The 27,865-nt window shown below is 45.7% G+C and overlaps 1 protein-coding gene across 6 annotated transcripts in view; it reads left to right on the forward strand.

Annotated features, from left to right (window-relative positions):
• LOC116946672 (regulating synaptic membrane exocytosis protein 2-like) overlaps positions 1-27,135 on the forward strand; it is an 81,635-nt gene extending 54,500 nt beyond the window's left edge. For all 6 annotated transcript variants that reach the window (XM_032961854.2, XM_032961856.2, XM_032961857.2 and 3 more), the window contains 11 exons: positions 1,236-1,413; positions 2,924-3,046; positions 6,856-6,971; positions 11,555-11,667; positions 12,914-13,080; positions 15,369-15,616; positions 18,247-18,379; positions 19,491-19,603; positions 21,307-21,408; positions 22,578-22,717; positions 23,454-27,135. In XM_032961854.2, the coding sequence (XP_032817745.2) occupies positions 1,236-1,413; positions 2,924-3,046; positions 6,856-6,971; positions 11,555-11,667; positions 12,914-13,080; positions 15,369-15,616; positions 18,247-18,379; positions 19,491-19,603; positions 21,307-21,408; positions 22,578-22,717; positions 23,454-23,666 (1,646 nt within the window). In that variant the 3' untranslated portion in view covers positions 23,667-27,135. The remainder of the gene's footprint in view (positions 1-1,235; positions 1,414-2,923; positions 3,047-6,855; positions 6,972-11,554; positions 11,668-12,913; positions 13,081-15,368; positions 15,617-18,246; positions 18,380-19,490; positions 19,604-21,306; positions 21,409-22,577; positions 22,718-23,453) is intronic.
• Positions 27,136-27,865: the final 730 nt, after the last annotated feature.

Genomic DNA, 27,865 nt, shown 5'->3' on the forward strand with positions numbered 1-27,865 from the left:
CTCACGCCTGTATATTTGGAGTTTGCATATACTCCACGTGGTCGCGTGGATTTTTCTACAGGTCGTCTGGTTTTTCCCTCCATATTTAGAATCAACGTGCATTTAGAGTATTTGGCTGCTATAAATGTCCACATGATGAACCACTTAGTTGAGCTATTATTTATGGCCAGGTTACTTCTGAAAAAGAGCCATATAGCTCAGTGGGCCTTACCTGGTATAATAAAAAAAATAGTTTAATAGTTTAGTTTTCTCCCTGATGCAAGGAGTCATGTAGATCCCCACATCGAGTTTCCCCTTTGCCATTGTGTTCCAGAGTAATGGTCCAAAGTCGGCAAATTTGAAAAAGATTGTCTCAAATTAATCAATTGGTATTACGCACAGCGACATAGATCCCTACAGGCAGACTATATCCGGCTGTGAAACACAGCAACACCTCCCTCCGTGATGGCCCTACGTTATGATGATGATGATTATTACGATTTATTATAGCACATCGCAGTGGTGCACCCTCCGTGGTGTTCGAAACCGGAGCGCGATGCCACTGCCTCTCTGATTCAATCCCGCCAATGCGTTATAAATAACGAAATCTCCGGGTGAAACACGTGGAGGAATGGGAAGTAACGTGTTGTTTCGAGCTGTGTTGCATTACGACTGTAAGAAAGAAAAATGTTCCTGCGAAACTTGCAAATAGCGGCGGCTGACTTTGAACGGGGGTTGAATTTGATCAGATTGCTGCCAACAGCACCTCTGAGAAAGGGGCATTAAATGGCACTTGGAGTGCCCAATCAGGGTCAAAGGAACATCCTTTAGTCCAAGCAGTTCCTCCAGTCTCATCATACCTTTGAAGATAAACATGTTTGAGCCGGAATATCACGCTGCCACGTGTTATCATAATAGGTGTCATCAGCTGCCACGTGTGGCCAACACAGGACATTCCAGCTTATATCCGATTTTGTACTGTGACTTAGATGCTCCTACATCTATGCCCCACTTTTATCAACTCGCACTGACCAGCATGGTGAAGGATGGTCCAACAACCTCCATGCCCACGAGGCAACTGGGAGGGCCCTCATCTAGCGGTGGATTGATCATGGCTGATGATGATTATAACGGTCGCAGGGCCGTGCGTGCGTGCGCTCATACCTCGTGCCTACGACGGCTTTGTTAATCGTGGCTGACGACGACTGCCACCGTGACCTGTAAATGACCGACGCTCGCGTCCGGTGCCGCGCTAGGAGGGGGGGGCACGGAGTGCCGGCACGGAGGCAAGGAAGGGCGGGGGGGGCCGAGCGGGGGCCTCCACCCGGAGCCCCCCACGGCGCCGCACCACCGCTCGCGCTCCATGTCGCCGCACCGCTCCGAGGGGGGGGGCGGCGCTCCGCCGTCGCGCTCGCCCGGCATCCAGCAGCAGAGGTGGGGGGCAACGCTCGCACGGGGGGGGGGCTTGTGGGGGGGGGAAAGGCAACCGCACAATTGTGGCGCCCCTGGTGAACCGCTCACATTCACACGGGCAGCCACATACACGCAGTCACCGTACAGCGCACACGCGGTTAACATACACACATTCACCCAGCACACACGCGGTTAATATGCACATTCACACAGCGCGTACATGGTTAAAATGCACATTCACACAGCACACACACCATGCACACGTTCACACAGCACACACACCATGCACACGTTCACACAGCACACACACCATGCACACATTAACACAGCACACACACCATGCACACGTTCACACAGCACACACACCATGCACACATTAACACAGCACACACACCATGCACACATTGACGGAGCACACACACCATGCACACATTAACACAGCACACACACCATGCACACGTTCACACAGCACACACACCATGCACACATTAACATAGCACACACACACCATGCACACGTTCACACAGCACACACACCATGCACACATTAACACAGCACACACACCATGCACACGTTCACACAGCACACACACCATGGACACATTAACACAGCACACACACCATGCACACATTGACGGAGCACACACACCATGCACACATTAACACAGCACACACACCATGCACACATTGACACAGCACACACACCATGCACACATTAACACAGCACACACACCATGCACACATTAACACAGCACACACACCATGCACACATTGACGGAGCACACACGTGGTTAACGCGCACACCGGTAGCTTCCGCAGTCTGTCTGCACCTCTAGAGATGCCGAGCTGTGTGCGGGACCTCCCCCGCATCAGGGCTTCATTTAGGCGGAGTCTGTGCGGCTCAGCGGCCTGGGACGATATGTCCGTACCTGGCACACCGATGCTGCCACGGTATAATGGGTAACACACTACATTAGCAAAGCAGAGGTCAACGGTTCAATTCGATTCCATCTCCTGGGGGGCAGTTGAAACAAAGGTACGAGATTCCTAAATCCCCCTGCCACTGTCCATCCAGAAGCGTAATGGGTACACCGCGGTTAGTCGATCGGCAAGGTGCGTTTGGTAGGGTTAAGTGTGAGTGCTGCCAATTATTTCAAGACGTCTGGAACAGCATGGAAGAGTATGCCACATACCCTCGAGGACATCCCTAGAGTTCCCTATAGTGAGGGCTCTTCTGCCAGCAGTGGCAAGAGCAAGACAATCCAGGGCCTCACCTTTACCCTTCCATCCAGTATACCATCAGGATGGCTGCGGCCATGAGCCACATCCGTTCTCCAGTCTATCGGCGACTGAGACATTCGGCGCTGCTTCTAAGCCCCCAGGGACAGCACCAATGTCCCCTGGTCAACGATGGGTCTCGAGTTAGGGGGTTATCCCACAGCGGAGAGTCAAGTCGCGTTTGTCTAACGTAAACGTTTAACTCGCGTGCAACCACCACCACCTGACCTGATGCCTCTGCCGTTCTGACACAGGAGCCTCGACCAGGTGATCCCCAATCGACGCTCGCGCTCGCCTTCGCGCCTGGAGAGAGCCGCCCCCCGTGGGGACCGGCAAAGGGCGGGCGAGGGGCCGTCCTACCCCGTCGAGAGGAACAGGTAGCACCCAGTGGCAGAGATCACCTGTGTGTGTGTGTGCGCGCTAGTGTATGTCCCGTGCGTAAGTTGGGAGAAATTCCAAATCCAAAGGGAGGGCAACGTCACCTGCCAACAGCGATCACCCTCCTGCTGTGACCTGTGAACTCTGTGGAAGAGGTTTTCATCCCCAAAAAGGTCTAGCTTCGCACCTGCATGGCGAGCGCTTGATGCGTCGTAAGACAGACAGATATAAGTGACCGTAAGACGTCCATTCCAGCGTACATGTCATGCATATTGAATTACCGTGACACATCATCGTTTGTGTTAAAAATTCCACACAATCCCTGACACCGACACCATCGTGCCTTCAGTAGCCAGGTCGGGGGCAGTCGATCCAGCAGGCAAACTAGGCGAGACGCAGGATCCACCTTGCTGACGGTAGGCTTCACCTTGCCAGCAGCCTAAGCCGATGCCGACCGTGGCTCTGTGCTGAAGGGCGGTCCCGCGGTGGGCTGAGTGGCGAGGCCGAGGGTCCTGTGAGCGTCGAGGTCACGCACGGCGGCGTCTCCGTCATTGGAAATGAACTCGTTCAATGTCGCCAGCTCGACACGGAACACGCTCCCCACCCACCTGTGAAGTACTTTATCTATGAAAGCTGTTGGGAGTAGTTCAATGTGACATGTCCACTTAACTGGTTCGGTTATAACGTAGTTCTGCTCAATTTGAACCATGTGTCGGTTCTCTCAAGCCACAGAGTCAATGGAGAGGGCCCGTGTGATGGGGGTAAAGTCCGTCTGGCCAACACGGAAGAGTGTCCACACACTCTCTGGAGGAGGGGCACCCTTAGAGCTTGCTGCATTGGAGGCCCTTCCGCAAGCCGTGGCATGAGCAATTGCAGGGCTGCACCTTTACCCTCATTGCTGTTACTCTCGGCTTGGTCGCTGTAGGCAAGAGGGCTAAGACCAAATTCACATGAAAGGAAGGCAGCGTCTGCATCCTCGGATGATTCTCAGGATGACCTTTTGCAACCTTCTATACCCAAAAACATTGACCGGTAACTCCAAAGACACAAATACACAGATACGCGCACTGTACAATACACGCACGCATATATTATTCATAAAACGGTAATAACACCGCCGTGCAAATTTGCGTGGGTTAGGTAATTCCGCAACAACGTATAGACACGAAGCGCGAAGCTTTACTGCTGAATAATGAGCACGAGCGAAGACCGCGATATTGTTTTCATCTTCGTCTTCTTAAGGCTGCACGTTCCCCCAATTTCCCAGAAGGGCCCGGTGTTGGCAGCGAGCGTTGCCGAGAGCACCGCCGGGCGTCTCTGGCGGCGGCGAGCTAATGGATGATGAATGACGCCGCGATAGTGGCCACCCTTGAGAAAACTTAACCTTCCCGTGGGATTTCAAGGCAGGCGCGTTCCTTGCCGCGTTGGCCGCCAAGTGCTCGCGCGGCCGTGCTCGGTACGAAGCTTCGTGGGCGTCAGCACTGCTTGGGCAATAACATCACGCCCCCCGCGGCTCCCGGCGAAGTAACATCGGCCTCGGTGTTGTTTTTTTGTTGTTGTTGTACGTCGCGGAAACTGCGGCGGGCGGAATAATTTTAAATATTTAATCCGCGCACTAAAAATAATGCGGCGCTAAATGAGAGCGCCGCTCGACGCGGCCGCGATTCGGTGGGAGGATATTGCCTCCGTTGTGTTTTCATTAGGTAATGTCCCCACAGCTGCAATAGGGACATTTGCAGATAATCGAGTCAGATTACTGAATAATGAATAAGCACATTACCGGCTTGTGCAGGCGCTGCAGTGGACATGGCGTGTATGATTCAATTTCAGCGCTCAGCGCATATGGGTTTACAATGCAGCCACTTCTGGGTAAACTCTGGAGAATTAACCCAAGTGTTAAATGCCAATGGATTATTAGACAATTTTAACTGATTCAACGTTTTAACTCCTAGAACAGTTGTGGTTATTTCTGTCCAGCGAGAGTACGTTCCAGTAAGTATATATATACACACATATGTATATATACATATATAACATGGAGTTTATTTATTTCAAAATGAACAGAGACTAAACGTGGAGGTTGTTACCACGCAGCATTGTGGGAGGTGGGAGCGGCCTTCATCCAGCGGTGGATCGACCATGGCTGATGATAATGATGATGACACACGCAATAGTTTGAGTATTTTAAAAACCCCATCAGAATGACAAAATGAATAAAGTCCAATATTGAATTAGAATATTTAGCTTTTCATGAATAATTTCCCATATTTATTGGATGAAGCGCTCGTCATGTTCATGGAGGTTGTTTAACCATACTTCACCATGCTGGAGCAGTGCATGGTGGTGAAGGGATGCCCCTAGACTGGTTCAGATTTGCCTTACCATTGATTTTAGCCACGATCGGGAATCGAACTCGGGTGGCAGAGCTCACGATGCGGTGATTCAAGCCGCTACATCCATGACCATGAAACGCAGACAGTATTTTTAACCATATTAAATGCTTTTTGGGTTAGATTGTGTCAATATAAATGTGTCGTTAAACCCAACCCGCCCCATCCTGACACAGACAATTAGTAAAGTTTGTGATGAAACAAAACGTGCCATCCCCCCATACCCCCCCCCCCCCCTGACTGGCACGGCGTGGAGAGGCCTTCGTCCAGCAGCTGATTGACAAAGTGTTGTAAACTGTTCTTAGTTTATTAACGCGGCTCGCACAGCATTTTATTTCTTCGCACCCTAACGGTAAGTAAATAAAGAAATAACCCGCCATCATACGGCACATGCCAACTATTATTAATGGATCATGAAAAAAATAACACACGAGGGAACTGACATTCTTGGAGAAAATAAAATTAAAGTTATTCATATTTTTTTCTGTCGCTCAGGCTCCACTAGTCTCTGCGTCCTATTTCCTTGTACAATCCTGATAAATGCTTGTCACCGCTGAGTTGACAAGCCTGTATCCCCCCCCCTCCCATTCACCATCATTATCATTCCTTAAACATTAGTCCATCAGAATGTACGACTAGGTTATTGGGCACTGTTGTTAATCTAATTTTTTTCACGAGGGCAAGAGAGTGGTTTAAAACCTCTTGCTGCACATTCGTTCTTGTATTTACGGTATGTGGGCGACATTTGAATGGATCTTTTTGTGCCATCGTTACCGATGTTCATTTTCACGGATTTGTCAAAAAAAAAAACCTGTGAATATAAAAACGAAAGTTGCAGCACAAATAACAAATCTCGCGACGAAGCCTTCCGGGCAGAAAATGCTGAGAAGTGAAGAACGCGTTTTATACCAAAGAACATTACATCTTCCTTATTTTTGAGTTTATAATATTGAACATGGCGCTGAATAAGAACATCTAAGACAGTAACATTAGCAGAGACATTAATATTGCTATTAGTAATTTAGGAACGAATTCAATCGTGTGGCCCCCGGTTGGGTTTGATTCCCGACTCACGCCGCTCCCTGTGTAGTTTGTGTTCTCTCCCCCTGGTCTGCATTGGCTTCCCTCCGGGTTCTCCGGTTTACTCCCACACACACAATGTAGCCGGTATTGGACAAACTTCCCTAATGCTTCACAAATTATCAGCAAATTACCAATCAGTTGGGATTACTCATTGCTACATTGACCTCCTGTAAAAAAAAAAATAACTTGGCAGGACCCTCTTTAAAAAAAAAGACTCTTAGTGAGGCTTTCTTGGCTTGAAATGATCAGAATAATAAATAAACATGGTTTGAACCATGGACAGTTGATGATGGTGGTGGTGATGATGATGGTGGTGTTGATGTCTTGAACCACAGGCCGGCACTGCGCTCCAGCCCCTCACGGGCAGCACCGGCGGCAGCGGCGAGTGAGGGGCCTCCTGCCGCCTCACGCCGGGGTCGGCAGCTGCCCCAGCCGCCCCCCAAGGACCGCTGTGAGTCCCTGCACAGCCTCCCCCACCCCCACTACCGCGTTGAGCTGACGGAGCTCAACGCGTTTTGTCGAAAAAACACTCACCCTTAAAGAGCTGAAAAGTTGTTATTCTTCTGTCACGTGACATTTGGAAAGTAACGCGCCGAGTTTATAACCACGTTTAGAGTTGGAAAGCCATTTTATGGCGTCTGTGGTCGTGAGTTGGATTCCATTTGTACCTCCCTGCAAAAGCGTGTGTGGGGTAATGATGTATATATGTTGAACTTCTTTTGCACCATACATCACCAACTGTTTATTTGATCTCTGATGTGAGTAATGACCTAAGGTCTCAGACTGCAGTCGCAATGCGACTCACAAAGACTCACACAGAGGTGCGCAGACTCACACAGAAAGCCATAGACTCGCGCAGAGACAAACAGACTCGCATAGAGACGCCTAGACTGATATACAGACCCAAAGACTTCCATAGAGACCTCTAGACTAATAAACTCACACGGAGATGCGAATCTACACAGACTCGTACTATATAACACAAGGTGATGCTCTTCACCGCGGTCACTATTAGCGACTCCTCCACTCCCCACTGACGTAGGACGTGGCTGCACCTCCCCATGTGCAGCTCTTACATTCTGGTTCAGTGCAGTGTCTGTGAGACAAAGGGAAGTCGGCTACTTCCTTGGTTAGTTATTCACAGTGACTTGTTCGTGACATCGCAGGTTGAAAGCCGGAGTAGACGTGTCTCATTGAGTAGTGCTCATCTCTATTGACTGTCCCTAAACCGGTGATGGAAATTCCACATTCTCGTGGCGGTGGCTAGCTCGTCTATATAGACAGAAATGACAGACACCGTTGACATCCTGCAAAGTGGTCGTTAATCATGTACCAACTTCAAGAAGTGGTAGTTAATCATGTATCAACTTCAAAAAGTGGTAGTTAATGATGTATCAACTTCAAGAAGTGGTAGTTAATGATGTATCAACTTCAAGAAGTGGTAGTTAATCATGTACCAACTTCACAAAGTGGTAGTTAATGATGTATCAACTTCAAGAAGTGGTAGTTAATGATGTATCAACTTCACAAAGTGGTAGTTAATGATGTATCAACTTCAAGAAGTGGTAGTTAATCATGTACCAACTTCACAAAGTGGTAGTTAATGATGTATCAACTTCAAGAAGTGGTAGTTAATGATGTACCAACTTCACAAAGTGGTAGTTAATGATGTACCAACTTCACAAAGTGGTAGTTAATGATGTATCAACTTCAAGAAGTGGTAGTTAATTATGTATCAACTTCAAAAAGTGGTAGTTAATGATGTATCAACTTCAAGAAGTGGTAGTTAATGATGTATCAACTTCACAAAGTGGTAGTTAATGATGTATCAACTTCACAAAGTGGTAGTTAATGATGTATCAACTTCAAGAAGTGGTAGTTAATGATGTATCAACTTCAAGAAGTGGTAGTTAATGATGTACCAACTTCACAAAGTGGTAGTTAATGATGTACCAACTTCAAGAAGTGGTAGTTAATGATGTATCAACTTCACAAAGTGGTAGTTAATGATGTACCAACTTCACAAAGTGGTAGTTAATGATGTATCAACTTCACAAAGTGGTAGTTAATGATGTATCAACTTCAAGAAGTGGTAGTTAATGATGTATCAACTTCAAAAAGTGGTAGTTAATGGTGTATCAACTTCAAGAAGTGGTAGTTAATGATGTATCAACTTCAAGAAGTGGTAGTTAATGATGTATCAACTTCAAGAAGTGGTAGTTAATGATGTATCAACTTCACAAAGTGGTAGTTAATGATGTATCAACTTCAAGAAGTGGTAGTTAATGATGTATCAACTTCAAAAAGTGGTAGTTAATGATGTATCAACTTCAAGAATTGGTAGTTAATGATGTATCAACTTCACAAAGTGGTAGTTAATGATGTATCAACTTCAAGAAGTGGTAGTTAATGACGTATCAACTTCAAGAAGTGGTAGTTAATGATGTATCAACTTCAAGAAGTGGTAGTTAATGATGTATCCACTTCAAGAAGTGGTAGTTAATGATGTATCAACTTCAAGAAGTGGTAGTTAATGATGTATCAACTTCAAGAAGTGGTAGTTAATGATGTATCAACTTCAAGAAGTGGTAGTTAATGATGTATCAACTTCAAGAAGTGGTAGTTATTCATGTATCAACTTCACAAAGTGGTAGTTAATGATGTATCAACTTCACAAAGTGGTAGTTAATGATGTATCAACTTCAAGAAGTGGTAGTTAATGATGTATCAACTTCAAGAAGTGGTAGTTAATGATGTATCAACTTCAAGAAGTGGTAGTTAATGATGTATCAACTTCACAAAGTGGTAGTTAATGATGTATCAACTTCACAAAGTGGTAGTTAATGATGTATCAACTTCACAAAGTGGTAGTTAATGATGTATTAACTTCACAAAGTGGTAGTTAATGATGTATCAACTTCACAAAGTGGTAGTTAATGATGTATCAACTTCACAAAGTGGTAGTTAATGATGTATCAACTTCACAAAGTGGTAGTTAATGATGTACCAACTTCAAGAAGTGGTAGTTAATGATGTATCAACTTCACAAAGTGGTAGTTAATGATGTATCAACTTCAAGAAGTGGTAGTTAATGATGTACCAACTTCACAAAGTGGTAGTTAATGATGTATCAACTTCACAAAAAGGTAGTTAATGATGTATCAACTTCACAAAGTGGTAGTTAATGATGTATCAACTTCACAAAGTGGTAGTTAATGATGTATCAACTTCACAAAGTGGTAGTTAATGATGTATCAACTTCACAAAGTGGTAGTTAATGATGTATCAACTTCACAAAGTGGTAGTTAATGATGTATCAACTTCACAAAGTGGTAGTTAATGATGTATCAACTTCACAAAGTGGTAATTAATGATGTATCAACTTCACAAAGTGGTAGTTAATGATGTATCAACTTAAAGAAGTGGTAGTTAATGATGTATCAACTTCACAAAGTGGTAGTTAATGATGTATCAACTTCAAGAAGTGGTAGTTAATGATGTATCAACTTCACAAAGTGGTAGTTAATGATGTATCAACTTCACAAAGTGGTAGTTAATGATGTATCAACTTCACAAAGTGGTAGTTAATGATGTATCAACTTCACAAAGTGGTAGTTAATGATGTACCAACTTCAAAAAGTGGTAGTTAATGATGTATCAACTTCAAGATGTGGTAGTTAATGATGTATCAACTTCACAAAGTGGTAGTTAATGATGTATCAACTTCACAAAGTGGTAGTTAATGATGTATCAACTTCACAAAGTGGTAGTTAATGGTGTATCAACTTCACAAAGTGGTAGTTAATGATGTATCAACTTCACAAAGTGGTAGTTAATGATGTATCAACTTCACAAAGTGGTAGTTAATGATGTATCAACTTCACAAAGTGGTAGTTAATGATGTACCAACTTCACAAAGTGGTAGTTAATGATGTATCAACTTCACAAAGTGGTAGTTAATGATGTATCAACTTCAAGAAGTGGTAGTTAATGATGTATCAACTTCACAAAGTGGTAGTTAATGATGTATCAACTTCACAAAGTGGTAGTTAATGATGTATCAACTTCACAAAGTGGTAGTTAATGATGTATCAACTTCAAGAAGTGGTAGTTAATGATGTATCAACTTCACAAAGTGGTAGTTAATGATGTATCAACTTCACAAAGTGGTAGTTAATGATGTATCAACTTCAAGAAGTGGTAGTTAATGATGTACCAACTTCACAAAGTGGTAGTTAATGATGTATCAACTTCACAAAGTGGTAGTTAATGATGTATCAACTTCAAGAAGTGGTAGTTAATGATGTATCAACTTCACAAAGTGGTAGTTAATGATGTATCAACTTCACAAAGTGGTAGTTAATGATGTATCAACTTCACAAGCAAAGGTGGAGCCTTGCCTTTGTTTGCTCACACAGCTGCCAGTGGAAGGGCCTCGGTTAGAAGGAACTCTTGAGGGTATTAGGCCTACTCTTCCACACTGGTCACATGGTCTTGTAAGTGATGGAAGTACCCACACTTTACCCCGCTACATATGATCTGGAAATAAACTGTCTTCTCAAAGTGTACAGTAATACACACGAATGTTACTTGAAGACCTGACAAGCCACCTTCCCTTGGTTGCCATGGTATAGGTATGAGCATCTTTGCTCAACTTCTTTAATGCGTTAATGTTGTGAAGGATATGGGTGAAAGTGTCGGGACAACGATCTCAAAGGGATCCTTAGGCCGGAGGTTTTTTTTTAAGCAATGTTTTTCAAAAGGAGACACTTGGTTTTGCTCGTCATTGTGACAATAATCCGGCGATATAACGACTCCCGAACAACTTTAATTACCACCGTCGGCCCACTCGATCGTTCTTTTGGAGAGAGAGAGAGAAAAAAAAAACAATACATTATTTTTGTGTTTAATTACAGCTCACGGTCGATTGACTGCGCCGGTATTTGCGAGGATGTACGACACATCTAGTGCGCACGCCGCCGCCCATTTCCGCCGTGAGCCGCCGTGAGCCGTCGTGTGTCGTGGTGCCCCCAGCCGCGCCGGAGGCGGAGGAGCGAGCGCGGCAGATGAAGCTCAAGATGAGCAAGTACAAGAGCGCCACCATAGCGGGCTCCGGCCGGGACCTCGAGAGGGAGGTCTACTCAAAGGTAACGGCGCTGCACACGCCGCAAAAGCACTCGAGCGTCTTTTGCTATTGTTAATATTCATAACAGTTAGGTATTGTTAATGTTAATAATGGTTAGGTATTGTTAATGTTAATAATAATTAGGTATTGTTAATATTAATAATAATTAGGTATTGTTCATATTAACAACAATTAGGTATTGTTAATATTAATAACAATTAGGTATTGATCATATTAATAATAATTAGGTATTGTTCATATTAACAACAATTAGGTATTGTTAATGTTAATGATAATTAGGTATTGTTAATATAAATAATTAGGTATTGTTCATATTAACAACAATTAGGTATTGTTAATATTCATAACAGTTAGGTATTGTTGATATGAATAATAATTAGGTATTGTTCATATTAACAGTAAATAGGTATTGCTAATATAACAATTAGGTATTAATCTTGATTTGAAGGTATTGTTAATATTAACATCAATTAGGTATTGCTAATATAAATAATAGTTCTGGTTATTTATCCAGGAAACATGCTGAGTTTTTACTTTAAGATATTTTAGGAAATTAACGAGTTTATACAAGTGGGAGGAGGCTCGACCATAAACAACAACTTTCAGCCCTCCGTCAGTCATCTGCTGGACGAGGGCCTCCCCCGTGCTAAGTTGGTGCTGAGGGTGCTTTACCCCGGCTGCTCGTTACGGGTTGGTGAAAGTGGGGAGCGTAGATGTTGTGGCAAAGTCAAGCTCAGTGGCTTTTCGCTGCACTGCTATCTGCTGAGAGTGCAGACCCGCATCAGCCAATAACCCCAAGTTGTATGCATGGCGCTCGCCCATGTAAGCACTTCTAGGCCTATCTCTGCTTAGCTTCCGTGATGAGATCATGTCGAGCATATGCTGGGTGATTGGGTAGAGGCATCTACGAATTGACACGTAAGTTATTTATACATTATGGAGAATTATGGATGAAAAAACTGCACGGTATTCCTTCCCACTCCTCCGCCCCATTCATCCCATCGCAGCTCTGCCACCCACGCACAAACACAACTGCTTATTGAGATTCCGCGCTCTGCTCAGCGTTGCCAACTCTTTAAAGCGGAAGGTTACCAAGCACACCTCAAAACGTCACCAGATGTCACAACATTAGACCTAAAATCATCAAAGATGTCTCTAGGCAATTCAGCAAGTGCCGCACCTAACCTGGGGACGCTGGCGCGGTGCGCCGTTCGGCGCTCGCGTGTGCCCCTGCCCGCCGCGCCCAGTGCCGCCCGCCGTACCTGCGCAGCACGGAGGTGGCGTCGGGCCGCTCGTCGGACAGCGAGGCCAGCGACCTGTCCGGCCTGTCCCCGACCAGCAGCGGGTCGTGGATCAGCAGCACCAGCTACATGTCGGTGCAGTCGGAGCGCCTGCGTAGCGCCAAGCGCATGAGGTGCGGACGCGGGACGCCGCACGCGACGTCGTCCACAGAAACGACGACCGCGCGCGTGTGTGTGTGTGTGTGCAATGGGGAGCAGGGGCGAGTGGGATATACGAGAGATCTTTGTCTTTTAAAGGGCAAGTGGTCTGGCACCAGCTCAATAGCCAGCAAAATGTTAGCAACCAGTCCTGCCTCGTACACTAACCGTAATCAACTAGCCGACCAAACACTCGTACGATTCCTGCGTCTAACACGAGCCAGCCAACCTGCCGATTGACCGTTGCCGAATCAAATTGCACTGTTGGGTGGACAGACGTCGGGGAGCATTGAAGGAACGTGTCTATTGTGTCAACTGCCGCGCCGGCGACCCCTGGATTGCAAGCCCAGTGTGCTAACCATTACACTACGGGCAGAATTAAAGAAAAAAATATTGTTGCTCATCGACGATGAAGACTGATCCCATCAAACAAATATTAATGTTACAATAATTAAACACGCTATCATGTACGGAGGATGCTTATGGCCTGCTTGCAACAGGGACACATTTCCCGTGCCAGTTCCCTCCCGCCAATAAAACGAACATTATGTTCATTTAATGCTTCAGTTAGCAGTGAAGTATTTCAAATTTCCAGGGAATTGATAAACTGCAATGTTGATTGTTCTGCGCATGCAGGATAATTAACGCAGGGTCCAAGAAGGAATGGCGGCACAGAGTGCGACAAGATCGCAGCTCGTCGTTGCGATCTGCCTCCATCCTGATCTCTATTTTCTCCCCTGCTGAGTGCATGCGACGCGCTGGCAGGAACTGTGTCTATATTTAGCCGATTCTGCAACACAGCAGTCGTGTGTACGTGTGTGTGACATGAGGCTGAGTGTGAGCACAACCCAACGGGGCCACATTCTGCTTGTAATGCTTAAGTGGCATAACGCTCAGACAACGCAAAAAACAAGGCACGACAGGGTGGTAGTGCAGTGGCAACGATTGTGTCTCACGGAAAGAAAAGGGCCTGGGTTCAATAGCCAACTCGGGCCCCTTTGTGCATGGAGTTTGTATGTTCTCTCGCTCCCCCTGTTCTGCATGGGTTTCCTCCGGATTCTCAGGTTTCCTCCCATCGTGAAAAAATAACACATACAATTTAACTGGTATTGGCCAAACATCCAGACGCTTAAACATGTATCTGCAAATAACTCATGTGGGATTACACGTAGCAACATTGGCCCCCTACTGTGAAAATTTGACAGGACCTCATTGAAAAAGAGTCTTAAGACGCGGTGAGGCTTTCCTGGGTACACAAGCAAAATAATAATAGGATAGACACTGATTATGGGGGTCACACACAGCAGCCTCTGCTGAAGTGATCTTCGCTAGGAATGAAAATAAAAAAATGGATTTATCATAATTTGCTCATAACTTTAGCATAATGGTAGAGCTGAGCTATTCGATTATTTAAATAATCGAATTTATAAATGCATTCCTTGACAAAAACACGGACTGAGTGATGAGAATCTCCTGTAAATAGAACAAAATATCCTGAGAACTACTACGTGACAAATGAGATAATTACTCACAATTTTAATTAAACAGTGTAACTCATTAGCCAAACAACTGGCTTTTAAATCAACGCGCCTGCATTGCCAGCATCGTCTGTTTACAACATCGCATGAACAATTAAGCGCACGATACTTTGTCCCAAAAAAACGAGCTAGGTGGCAGCAGTAGAACAAGTGTCTTGCAATTGGAAGGTTGCAAGTTTGAATCCCATTCGGGGGTTGACTCAGCCAATCAATCTCCAGGGTCGCCAAAATTGGTACCGTTTTGTGGGGACGTTAGCTGTTGATTGTGCTCTGGATAGACTCGCTCCCCGCCATAGGAACTTGGGATTTTCCACCACTAGCTCAAGGCCATGAATGGGAGTTGAACACTGCTGCTCGTTTGAGCAGCGGAAGGAAGCATTGCAAGAGAGTCGAGTACCAGCCAGGTGAGCGTCATCCAGCGCCTTGGGGACACAGTGCAAACAGCCCTGGAGATGTGACAAGAAGTTCCGCCTGGCTACTGCTATGGCTGCCGCTTCCACTGTGAACTGCCAGGGAAAGGTTTATGCTGCTCAGCCTTCTAATTCGTTTGGGCGGGCGTCAATTTCATTTGTGGTCCCGCCAATGGTATTTAAAATATACGACTTGGCCCTCAGTAGGGAGAAATGTTCCCACCCACCGATTTAGAGAGTTCTATAACTCCAAATTGCATTCGTATAAATCGTACTTTCCGCTTGTCACTCTCCCCTCCCCCGCCCCACTGGCAGCATGTTCACGTCGCGGATGCACCACCGGCAGGTGCCGGCCACGCCAACAGGCACAGCGGCGCGCGGCGTGCTGAAGAGCACCAGCGTGAGCGGTGACATGTGCGCCCTCAAGAATGACGGCAGCCAGTCGGACACGGCGCTGGGCGCGCGAGGATCCGGCGGCAAAAAGCGGCGGCCTAACCTGGGCTCCAAGATGGTGGCCATGGTGGGCCTGCGCAGCCGAAGCGCCTCGCAGATCACGCAGACAGGTGGGTGGGTGCCAGCACACCTGGCCGTGCTGTGCCAGGCCGTGCTGTGCCAGGCCGTGCTGTGCCAGGCCGTGCTGTGCCAGGCCGTCCTGGGCCAGGCGCGACCGGAGGGGCGGGAGCGTGCAAGTGAAACCGTAGCGCGGGTCAACTCCACTGCCCCTTTGTAGACACCGGTGTCCCATGCGAACGCCGCGTGACTTTGTCACGGCAGTGCCCCCCCCATTTGTGTCGCTTGTGTTAAATGTGAAGGGGCGTAACCCTATGACACAGCCTTGTTATAGGATAACTCAGAGCCGGGGGGGAGGGGGGGGCATGACATAGTCAGCGTTATATTCTTGGTTCTTTCGGTAAAGTCACATAGAAGGGAAACAATAAAATAATAAAAATATAAAACAATTAAATTCTCACGACGTTTCGACTGCAACACAACCATTTGTGGTTTTCACACCTGATGATGATTGCTTGTGTTGCAGTCGAAACATCGTGAGAATTGTATTGTTTTATATTTTTATTATTTTATTGTTTCCCTTCTTCGTGACTTTACCAAAAGAACCAAGAATATGAATCCCTGCAGTCACGAAAGCTTTAAATGAAAATAGTCAGCATTATATAAACTTTAAACAAATTTTAAACGCGAAGCAGAACACACGCTCTTGCTCTCCCTCGCCGTGTTCACGAGGAAAAGCTGCGACACTCGTCGCTTAATCGTACTCATTTTCGTACCGACATTTTTTGACTTAACAAATAATTTCTTCAGCCAGAGGAGCTCATCCCCCTCCAGCCCCGCACCATGCTCCCCCCCCCCAGCACTGCAGGGCTGAAGAAGACGTGAACATACCCTCTCGTCTTGGTCGGCTTCCTGAAGTCCAGTGTTTAGCTGTCACCAAATGCATGCAAAGCAGAAAGGCGTCATGTGTGAATGTGGAGAGGGTTAGTGAGTGAACTTAAAAGGCAGTGTGGGTGCAAGAGGATTCGCATTTCGGAAAGACCGTATCTTTCACAAATAAAATAATCTCTTTTTCTCCCTTCTTCATATCTGATAATTCTCCATCTCCGCTGTACTGTCCCTAACCCAATAGGCCCGCTTCCTCCTGTCGCTTCCTCAACTTCTTCGCTCCCTTTCATCTCTAAAACTCAACGCCGCACTTCACTCTCTTTTTCGTTCCTGACAGTTGTCACGTGAATGCTGTTCAGCCCTTGTCTGAATCGCTTTTGAAAAAATAATTCCTGGCGTCAGCAGGAAACAAAGCGAGAGACGGTTCCTCCGTGCCAGGTTCCCTCGATGCCCGTGACAGCAGAACGACTTAAAAATATATTTAGCACAAACACATCGGCTTGCACTGGAGCCTGCAGCCGAAGGGGATTTTTGAGGTTTGAGAAATCCTGCGTTTTTCAAAAATTGGAAATGAAATTGAAAATGCGCAGCGGTACAAACCGTTCTTAGCTACAAAGATATTACTACCCCCTTCCTCTCCTCCCGCCACACATTTATAAACCTGTGACTTTTGCTTCCACATTAATCTGACCGTGCAGAGCGTTGCGCATAAACGTTCAGTCGCTGCAGTTTCGCACAACAGAGGCTGAACTGCTTTGTAATCATAAAACGGCATCGTGCTACAATGCCAGCAGGCGATCTTGATTAATTAATCGCGATATTAATTTTGCGAATGTTGCACGCGGTCACGTTAGCCGGCGGCGTCGAGCTGAGACCGCTCGGCAGCGTCGGCGGTGTCGGCTCACCGCGACACTTCGATGACGTCCCACTGCGGTGGAGCTCGCCAGCCGCTCCGCTTTGAGCGCGACTCCAAACAGCGGCGGACGAGGGAAGCCGACGCATCTGGATTCCGACTTGATGTGCCCTGCCGATCATAACTGTCGTCCGCCGGTAGTTCCCGTCTCGACTGCTCTATAGACAGGCACAGTAGCCCCCTAACCCCCCCTCCCACCCACCCCACCTCCCCCTCTGCGTTTAAAAAATTATACACAGCTGGGCCGACTCAGGGAGATGTGTCATTTATTTTACGATGAGATTTACGGTTATGATCATGATGATGATTAGCAGATGGTGACGATGGTGGTTAGGCACGTAGCGATGCATCGAATTATCGGTTAAAATTCATTGTCACACTACACGGGCACGATATGAGGATTGGATTGTGTGTGAGGAAGCGTCAAGATTTATCCATATTATACGCAGATTCTATGCTCATGTTACATGTACGTTACTGGAGTTAACCAAGTGATACAAATGAGATGGAAAATAATTTCAAGCAAACACAAATTTGGCTGGTAAAAACCAGATAAAAATGTATTCTTCAATCAAATCACAGCCCCAAAGTGTAACAGTGTATATCATTTACAGAGGAACAATGAGTTATATGCCTAATGCTGCAAGTCATGATTTTGAGCATCATCATTATCAGTCATGATCGACCAACTGCTGGCTGAAGGCCTCACCAAGCCGTTGCGATTCCACACGGCCCCGTGGTGTCACAACCCTCATTGCGTATCGACACCGTCAATGAGCACGCTACTGTACGGCGATGGTGATGACGATGGCGACGGCTAAGATGATCCAGGGGCCGTATGACGCCGATCGCTGTGAACCTGTGCTCCCTGTGTCTCTCAAGACTCGAGCGGGCGCAAGTTGCGCAGCACGGTGAAGCGCAGCACCGAGACGGGCATGGCCACGACGCTGCGCAGCCAGCTCACGCGCCAGGAGTCCACGGACGACAGCATCACGAGCGGCATGTCCGAGGGCAGGTGAGACGGCGAGCCCGTGGGACAGCCGCTCGCTCGCTCGCTCGCTCGTGCTCGCTCGTGCTCGCTCCTGCCCTCCGTACTCACTCACTCCTGCACTCCCACACTCACTCCCTCGCGCACACATTACCTCATTCACATAGTCCTGCACTCACTGGCTCCCACACTTATTCACTCACTCACTCCCTTCTGAACTACCGCACTCCCTTCCACTCATGTGGGGGATGAAACTCAAAGTTTGGCACGTGAGGATTCAAGAATCCATTGCTGTGTTGACATTTCCTTGCCACCCCACAGCATAGTGGGTTGGCGGTTACACACATGTGTGTGTGATCCACCAACCCTTGCCTCTGGATCACATGCATGCGCCACTGCGCCCAGCCAACACATGTTAATTAAAGTGAAGTATCAAAGTGATTATTTAGGCCTAAACATGTCTAATTTATTCATATAAATGTCACCCTTTCCAGCGATTACAAAATTAACGTCGCATAAAATTAGATGTTATTCTCAGAGATTAGAATTTCAGGCAAGCTTAGATCAAGATTTTTTGTAGCTTCTACTGAAAGTCAGATTCTCACCATCTCTCTCCTGCTTCACTTTAGTGGAAGAAAATATTGTGACATTTCAGAAATCTGACTTTGAGAGTGTGGTCTACTCATACTGGATATTAAGTGTTTTCCAGTTGCCAAGTGTTTATAGATAAAGTACATAGAACAACGTACAGCGATTAAACTTTCAAAAGGAGTATAGCAAAAACAAATACTGCATTGATTATTTAAAATGTTTTACGAGTCTTTGCCAAATACAGTTCTCAATGTGTTTTTGGTTTGTACCGTGTGTTGTTCGGCACGATGTGCAACTTTTTACTCCACTTGCTGGAAGCTTCTCGAGCAAATAAATTCGGTTCCTGAAGAAGCTCCCAACACGTGAATAAAAAACGTCGGACGTCGTGCGTAACGGCACATGGCAGCAGCACAGCCGCAAAAAATAAACCCCGCGTGCTAGAATCCACCCGATGTTTTCACGCAAATAAAATGTACCTCGTTTCAGTGTCCGTTTCACGAACTTACTCGCTTTTGTTTTTGTCGTGTCTCATTCTGACTGTCCGCAGCTTAATGTTCCCTGGCCTGATGTTTGGTGGCGGAGCCCAGATAACCGACTTCCTGGACGGTCTGGGACCGGCTCAACTCGTGGGCCGACAGACCCTCGCCACGCCGCCCATGGGTTCGTCTGTGCCCCAGCGCTTAGGGAGGATGTGCTCGGACAAAAAAAAAAAAAACACCTGTGATCGTCCACGAAAGCTTATAGGGGGGGGGGGGGCCCTGAAAGTTGGTTGTTGGTGAGAGTAGGTGGATTCGGTGGATGGAATAGGTGAATTAAAAAGGTCACCGTTGCCATGTGAGGGGAGATGGTTTCACACATTTAAATCCAAATGTCACGTAGCCCAACGAAGCCAGAATGTGTTTCCCAAAACGTACACTTGTCTTTCAATGTGGGTTGTCGCGTTTTTCCAGCACCCCCTCTAAATTTAGATTATGCCGCTTTAATATTTGAAATTGCCATGTGTGGATAGTCTTATTGAAATAATACCCGCAGAGCTGAAAGCCATATTGGGCCAAATTCTAATTGCGTGTGTGGAAGAATTCCAACATCAGCTGTAAATCCCACAAAAGCAGTGATGCGTAATTCACGAAGCATTTTTAGACCTGCTGTACGTTGTGGAATGGGACGAGGCCTATACCGCAAAAAACATCTGTCGCAGCCCATCAGTAGCTGGGCGAGGGCCAACAGGAATTGGCACCATGGGCTCTGACATCGGCACCAAGCCAACCAATCAGGCTCCACCCATCTCTAAAGGCAAACACGCATGTTAGCATGTGTGTAAGAGGCGTACTCTGACCTACATCAAGGCGCAAAAATGTGGTTCTAAGCCAAAGATTACGTATCCTTGCTTAAATTCGTGAAGATCATGATGATGCTTGTGTCACTGCTGATGATCCACCATTCCATGGTGATACACCAACCCTTACCTGCAAAGCACACCATGCCAGGTGTTCATTTAATACTAAAAAGAGGCAGAATTATGACAAAAATAACTTCATGAATTGGACCCATTTATCTTCAACAGTGTAGCCAAATATCCAAGCACTATTTTTTCATGCAATGAAAATAAGGCCGTATATTTCATAGGTATTAACTGTAAAAGAGTATCCATTACAAGAAGTAGATTTTCTTTGAGGCTCTCATGCCTGTCATCTGGTCTCTTTGCTAGGTGCCGTTAACTCCTAAAGCATGTGTGCAAGTGTGTGCACGTGTGCATGTGTGCACATGTGGGGAGCGGTGGCGCAGTGGTTGGCGCACCTCACTACAAACTCAGCAAACCCAAATTGGATTCCCAACATCGGTGATGAATGTCTGAACCTGGAGGGTCCTCCCCTAGGTCGACTTAACCCTAAATGAGTACCTAATACGGTTTGTAAACATCAGCATTGGGGAGACAAAGCCACTTTGATGTGGTGCTGGCCACCTTCCCTCCCATGTGCCGTGCCGGTCTTAATAGGTGCTCGCTAACAGCACTTGACCAAACAGTGTTAAAGGCTACACCGGTGATCTTTGTATACATACACGGGGAGCAGTGGTACAGTGGTTTGTGCACTGTGCTATAAATGCAGCAACTTCGGTTCGATTCTCAGCCACGGATAACATCAGTGGCAAGTGCAGTCAGAACTTTTCCTGGGCTCTCCTGACGTTAATATCCACTTCCAAAGGGCCAGTCTCTGAACACAAAGTGTTTGAACTGCTCTGCGAGAGATGTGAATGGATACCTCGTCCTGTGACGCCGATGGCACAATCGGGACACAATTGGAAGAGTAAAAACAAAAAAATGTGTTGGTTAAAACAAATTGTGTGCACTTTCTCGCGAACAGGAGAAATTCAAATAAGCATGGTGGACAAGAAAGGCCAGCTGGAAGTGGAGGTGATTCGGGCCAAGGGACTGTTTGCCAAACCCTCGTCTAAAACTTTGCCAGGTAAAAGGAAGCGCGCTCACTCGCTGACTGCCACGCCACCTGAGGTTAATGGAGTGGAACCGCCAAACTGAACTTGCAAAATTAATTTTTTGAAAGTTCAGTGGAAAATTAAACACAAGCAAAGATATTAAATTACATGTTACCCGAAATTTTTTTACAGATTATTTTTTATTAAACTGTGTATATATAAATGTTAGGTCATATAGAGGCAAGTATTAAACAACAACAACCTGGATTATTTTACAATTCTGTATTTGTAGACCAAAGGTTTATTGCATAATAGTTGACCTAAATGCAACAACTTGTCCAAAGCCACAAATAATCTGTTACCCAAAACATAACAATTATTACCAACAACAGTTATTCAAGTAAACATGCAATGTGTTCATATCCACGGTGTATTGTACACTATCGTGTACTATCGTGGCTATTTTCAGCATAATAGGCTCTTGCTACAGATGGTCACACATTGGTTTGACAAAGTGGATGAGCCTTTTGTATTTGCCACCCAAGGTGAGGCATTACATGTGAGATGCGCTCTGATGTTTAGAATGCGAGCAGCCTTCTGCGCTCGCTTCGTCTGGGTCACACGTTTGCGAACGCTTCTCCTCATCACCAACGCTGGTGTCTGGGCCATTTCATCACAATGTTGCCCGTTCACGCTGTCGTATTATTATCGCGTGGATTTATGCGGCACCTAAATACAGCTGCATCCTCAAAACGCTGTGAATAATGTGGGATATGCGCATCATCGGGAACCACAACAGAACAGCTATATATGTTAATATAAACAGGATAAATGTTATATATCGTATATATCATTTATTGTGTTCAAACACCACATTGCAGGTCACAACACTTCTCTTTCTGCTTCACCCCTTGCACTGCCCCACTTTGGAAATCCCTCCCGTCATTTATTTTCCGAAGCTATGATAATGATAATTTTGTTGCTGGCCGTGAGACATTTTGGGCCTTGGGGGCCTGTGCTCTAGGTTAAAAATAAAAATGATAGTATGAAAAAAGCCAAAATTTCCATTTGTACCTTGAAGTGTCTCAAATATAAAATGTATATCTCTCCTCGTTGGTGGGTTGTTTTTTTTACCTGGCCAAAGTCCGCCTTGGACCTTGGGTTCACGTTGAAGAGTCGTGTGCGTGTGTGCGTGGTGGAGCTCCCTACGTCAAGGTCTACCTCCTGGAAAACGGCGCGGTCATCGCCAAAAAGAAGACGAAGATCGCGAGGAAGACGCTGGACCCGCTCTACCAACAGCCGCTGGTGTTCGAGCAGAGCCCCAGTGGGAAGGTGCTGCAGGTCAGTGCTCCTCGCCAAAGCGCAGCAGCAGCAGAGGGCAGCGGCAGCAGCAGTCGCCGCATTTGCACGTCGCAAATAGAGTCGAGTGTCTCATTTGCTACGTTTTGTTGTGAGAATTGTTTTTGAACTGACCGGTGGGCTCAAATAATAACATTTGGCGCGTTGGTGAACGCTTGGGCACCACGTGACAATTGGTTTGACCGTGTCAAATGGTGGAGGGTCTATATGACCCAAAATATACAAGTTACACAATTTGTTACCTTGTACACGTAGAGACGCCGCCGCCATCGCAGTGTAGGGGTCAGCACACTGGACTTGCAGTTCACAGGTCACGAGCTTGATTTGATCTCCGAGCGCAGCAGTTGAAACGATGGTGCACGTCCCTTAACTCCACCGCCCGCTGCTGTCCACCCAGCTGTATAAAGGGCTGCACCAAGTGTAATCTATTGGCTGGCCGCGTGTGGTCGGGTAAAGTGTGGGTAGACCCACCTCTTTCAAGACGGCTGGCCAGTAGATCCAAATACCTTCCAGAGGGGGCTCTATAATTCCCTCTCGGTGATGCGCGTCCGCCAGCAGTGGCGTCGACAATCAATTTAAGGGCTGTTCCTTTAACCGCCACGGCTGCCCCTTGAGTTGCGGGGGTTATGGGGTTATGCACGTATGTATGTTGAACTTCTTTCGCACCGCACGTAGTCAACCGTGCTAATCGAAGGCGCGGGGGTATATGCGTACGCAGGTGATCGTGTGGGGCGACTACGGACGCATGGATCACAAGAGCTTCATGGGGGCGGCGCGCATAGTCCTGGAGGAGCTGGACCTGTCCAACATGGTGATCGGCTGGTACAAGCTCTTCCCAACGTCCTCGCTCATCGACACCACCGTGGCGCCGCTGACGCGCGGGGCATCGCAGACCTCGCTCGACAGCTCCACCTCCTTCGCTCGAACATAGCAGCGGCGGTCGAGCGGAAGACACGGTGGGGGCATGGGGGGGGGGGGGTGAGCGAGAAGCCGGCGGGCAAGCGCCAGCGGGAAGGCGGATGTAACGCAGCACAAGCACGGAGGGGAGGAGAGCACGGGAACACAGCGCGACAGCACAGCACGCGATATTGCAGCACAATGCCACGGGCCAGCGGCGACGCGACCCACCTGCTTTGCTTACAAATTGTCGGGGCACTTTTGTACAGACTTTTAAATGTTAATTACCCGTCCCGCTGTGAGCATTGTGGTTCAAGTCCAAACAAGTTTCGTTTCGAGAATGTCCAGGTTATGGAATTTACAGCATACTTTGCACTTTTTTGTTAACAACAATAAAATCCGTGGCATTTTTTGTACCTTTTTATTATGCTTAAAATGTTACGCCGCAAGTTTTGTTTTTGCTTTTGCCTAAATTAGCAATATACTCATGGACTCTTTGAGTTTTTTCGTTTACATTTTTCTTGTCATTGCCATAAGGGTTTAATGTTGGGAACGCGTGGCACGTGAGCACGAACACGTTTTCAGAAGCAAAAGTTACTTTGCGAATTGAAATGACAATCAAATATGTGTTTGAATATGTCAAGAGCTACATATATTAGCTGAACAAAACAATCCCCACGTTTTTATGCGTTAAAATTTACGTGAATGTCGATAATAAATTAAGTAGAATTAATTATTTATCGTCACAGATTATTATATTATTAATAGCAATACATAAACATTTAATGATTAATATATAATTTGTTTACACATGCTTTAAATGATATTAGCTTTAAAATATATATTTAAAAAACAACACTGCAATAGAGTCTGCAAATAAATTGGAACACTACAGCAATTGCTACGATGTGCATAGAAGCTCTCGACACTGCATTATCTCAACTTAATTCTCCCGCTAAATAATCCGACTTTGGTTCAGTTTGCGAGTTAATTACAGGGCTGTGTTTACAAAATATACAAAATAATACGCTGACGTTTGCAAAGCTGATATTACCCAGTGGGTCTATTACGTGTGTGGTTATTTGTAAGCTGAAAGCGTATGTTCTCTTTGGAACTACTACAACTACCATCAAGCTGTAAACATTCTGGTGTTTAAACTGTTATTGTGGACAAGGAGGCAGAGAAATATAAAATCTATGCACGTGGTCATCAGAATGTGGCATGCGAGAAGTAAACACAACTTTGAACCACACTTATTTTTTCCTAAAAATTGTATTTCTCACCAAATTAGACGTCCAGCGTGTAAAGCGTGGAAATATCAGGAACTGAATACTTGCCATCGTCATTAATCACTGCAGTACGAAGTGGCGCATTTAAAATATATGATTTTAAGCACAGGCCATCTTAAGATAATATCGTGTTACTTGACATCAGACAAACATTTTAAAGGAAAGTGATCAAATATGTCGTAACGCATTGCGTCTCTCTGGATAATGGCCACCGTTTGAGCTCTGTTGACTGGTTCCTTTGAATCCATAACCTCCAGGGGTTCGTCCATGGCACATTCCTGCAACTTTGCATTTAAACATTAATTTTGATTCTTTCTCTCTCTATGTTGAAACTACATAGTTGTGCTTTTCCTTTTATGCCATTTCTGTGAAATGTGGGAATGTTTATCAATATGGGGCTATGACAAACGATGCCTGACACACGTACGCACACAGAGACACTTTCACGCACATCTACATTGTATGATTAACTATTATTATGATTTGAATGTGTTGATACAGAACACGATGGCCATGACTGCTGCTATTCGTACGCTGGTGTGCGTCGGGTGTGAAGCGGCATGCTAAACAGTATCTTGCCGTGCAGTTTTGATTACAGACAACATGAGCTTGCATGCACTGCTGGCCAGCAACCTGGTCTTATTGCATTTAATTTATCTTCGGCATTGTTTACAACTTTTAATTTGTATGAAGTTTTTGTTTTTGCCATACGAACTTCCGAACTTACCGCCACAGAGCGTTGCTTTGCCACTCTTTGCATCGTCTGATTTCTGTCAACGGGAAGAGGCCCTTTTAGCCCTTCCTTGCTCATTTATAGTACAGTAACAATGGGGTGTGGTACGTTGATGAAAAATAACAATTGATTTTGAGAAAAGTAATAGCTACAAGGTGTATGCGTCAATTGTCCCTTGCATCTGCATGCACTATAAGCATTGTCCGTATTGTAACTAGGAGTATTGTGCTGACTTACACATATCTTGCTCGACGTTTTTTTAAAACACTTTAAACAAAAAAAAAACTTTATTTATCGACTTCCAAAGTGTCAGTCTTTGTATAGTCATGCATGTTTTATGCAATTCTTTAAAAAAAAAAGCAATCTTTAATATGTACAATCTTCTTGTAACAGAAGGTTGGTTTTGTATATTCATGTAGGTTAACATATGTGCCACATTCCATTCCTCGTTTTTGGAGGAATGTATGAATATTTTTTTTGTTCAAATCTCCAAAAACATATGCAGTTATAAATGTGTACAAAAATATTACGAAAAAGGATTTTGATAGGAAAGTGTGCATGGTCTGTTGTTTACTAAAACTACGTGGACAAAGCATTTCATAAAGTTCACCCCCCCCCTTTGGTGTCACCGTTCATCGGGCGAGTGAAACGTCTGCAGGTGGTTACGGGCAACTGACAGCGAGCTTGGCAAGGGTTTAAACAACACTCCGATCACAGCAAATGTACCGTCCCCAGCACGCGTTCCAAGTCGAACGCCCTTCCGACATAGGTTCGCAATACTAACGACCATCGTTCTGCAAATGTGCACAATATATCCGCAAACATCGATTTCACTAGCTGTTCCACATTTTGAAAGAAAGAAAAAAGTCATTCTTTCGAGGTTCAGACATTATGCGATGGTCTTAACATAATAAAATACTACTTTGTGTTGTTAAAATGTTTACAACAGGTTTACAATGTCTGTACTTATTTAAATATCAGTACCTGTAAAGTTAAGCCTTCCGTATTATACACGAGAGCTGTAACAAAAGTGAACGTTAATTAGACAAACGAAAACAGCTTCTTTAAGAGCTTTTGCTGTACATTAAATATGCCGATTTCCTAAGTTGTCTGGCTCTTATTATTTTTCCTCTGATGTGAAGGCACCCAATTTATTGTTGAGTCAACGTCACTCTTGAATTTTCGAAATCGTTGCACTGCCCCCCGTAAACAACTGTTGGGAAGCTAAAGCGTGGCGATTCTAAGAATGGAGGCATCGCACAAACAATTTAAATTGCAACCCAGTTGACTCGCACATTTAGTAAACGCAGTTCTGGAGCAGCAGCAAACTTTTGTTACAGCTCTGATGGGTTGTGTGTGTTGGTATGTTTTATCCTCATATGTGTGTGTAGGGCGTGCCACGGTTGTAATTGTAGCATTTTGACGTATGACATCATGTACATAGAGTTTGCAAATACACCTGATTAAAAGGAAGTCGCTGACGCACCCTATCCGTTTATTTTCATGCCGACCCCACACCGTACGACCGATACATCGGCACACGTATGAACGGTCAATGAAATTCACACAATGTGGGACCAGTAAAGATACCACATTTCCGGGAGGCTCAACCAGGACACATGGTTTTAGCTTGGCGGACCTTAACCTCCATCAGCCCCGCCCACTCTCACACAGCCACGCCCACTCAGTCGCTATCCCCGCCCACACTGGGCGTGACCTCCACTTTCTCTGACGCTGGTCCCGCCTACTTCTCTGCCGACTCCGTCCCTTTGTCTGCATCTTGATTCGAGAATGAAGCCCAGAACATTTTAAACCAGGTGCAAAATCCTGATTTTTTTGCAATTGCTTTGGGGCGGGGGTGGGACACTGGAGGAGCCTTTGGTAAACCACCAGGATTATCTCCGCCAAACCAGAATGTTTGACAGCTCTAAGTTTGAGCCTTAAGCCCGAATTTTTCACTTTGAGTTGCGTGACAAAGTGATCAAGATTGATTGCAGGCAACAATAAACCAACACGGGTCGGCAGCGTGTAGCTTCGGAGCCGCATGCGGCTCTTGAAGGACTGTTTCGTGACATTTATTAAGGGCCGTTCTTGTATTCACATGCATTGCGGCTCTAGAAATATTGAGGGGGATTTTTTTCCACCTAACTTAAAAAATGTCTCTTGTTGTTAATTTTGGTTGCCGACCCCTGAACCCACGCAATGTGAAGC

Source organism: Petromyzon marinus, chromosome 27 (assembly GCF_048934315.1).
Source record: "Petromyzon marinus isolate PM22_M1 ecotype Great Lakes invasive population chromosome 27, UKy_Petmar_22M1.pri1.0, whole genome shotgun sequence".
NCBI classification, from domain to species: domain Eukaryota; kingdom Metazoa; phylum Chordata; class Hyperoartia; order Petromyzontiformes; family Petromyzontidae; genus Petromyzon; species Petromyzon marinus.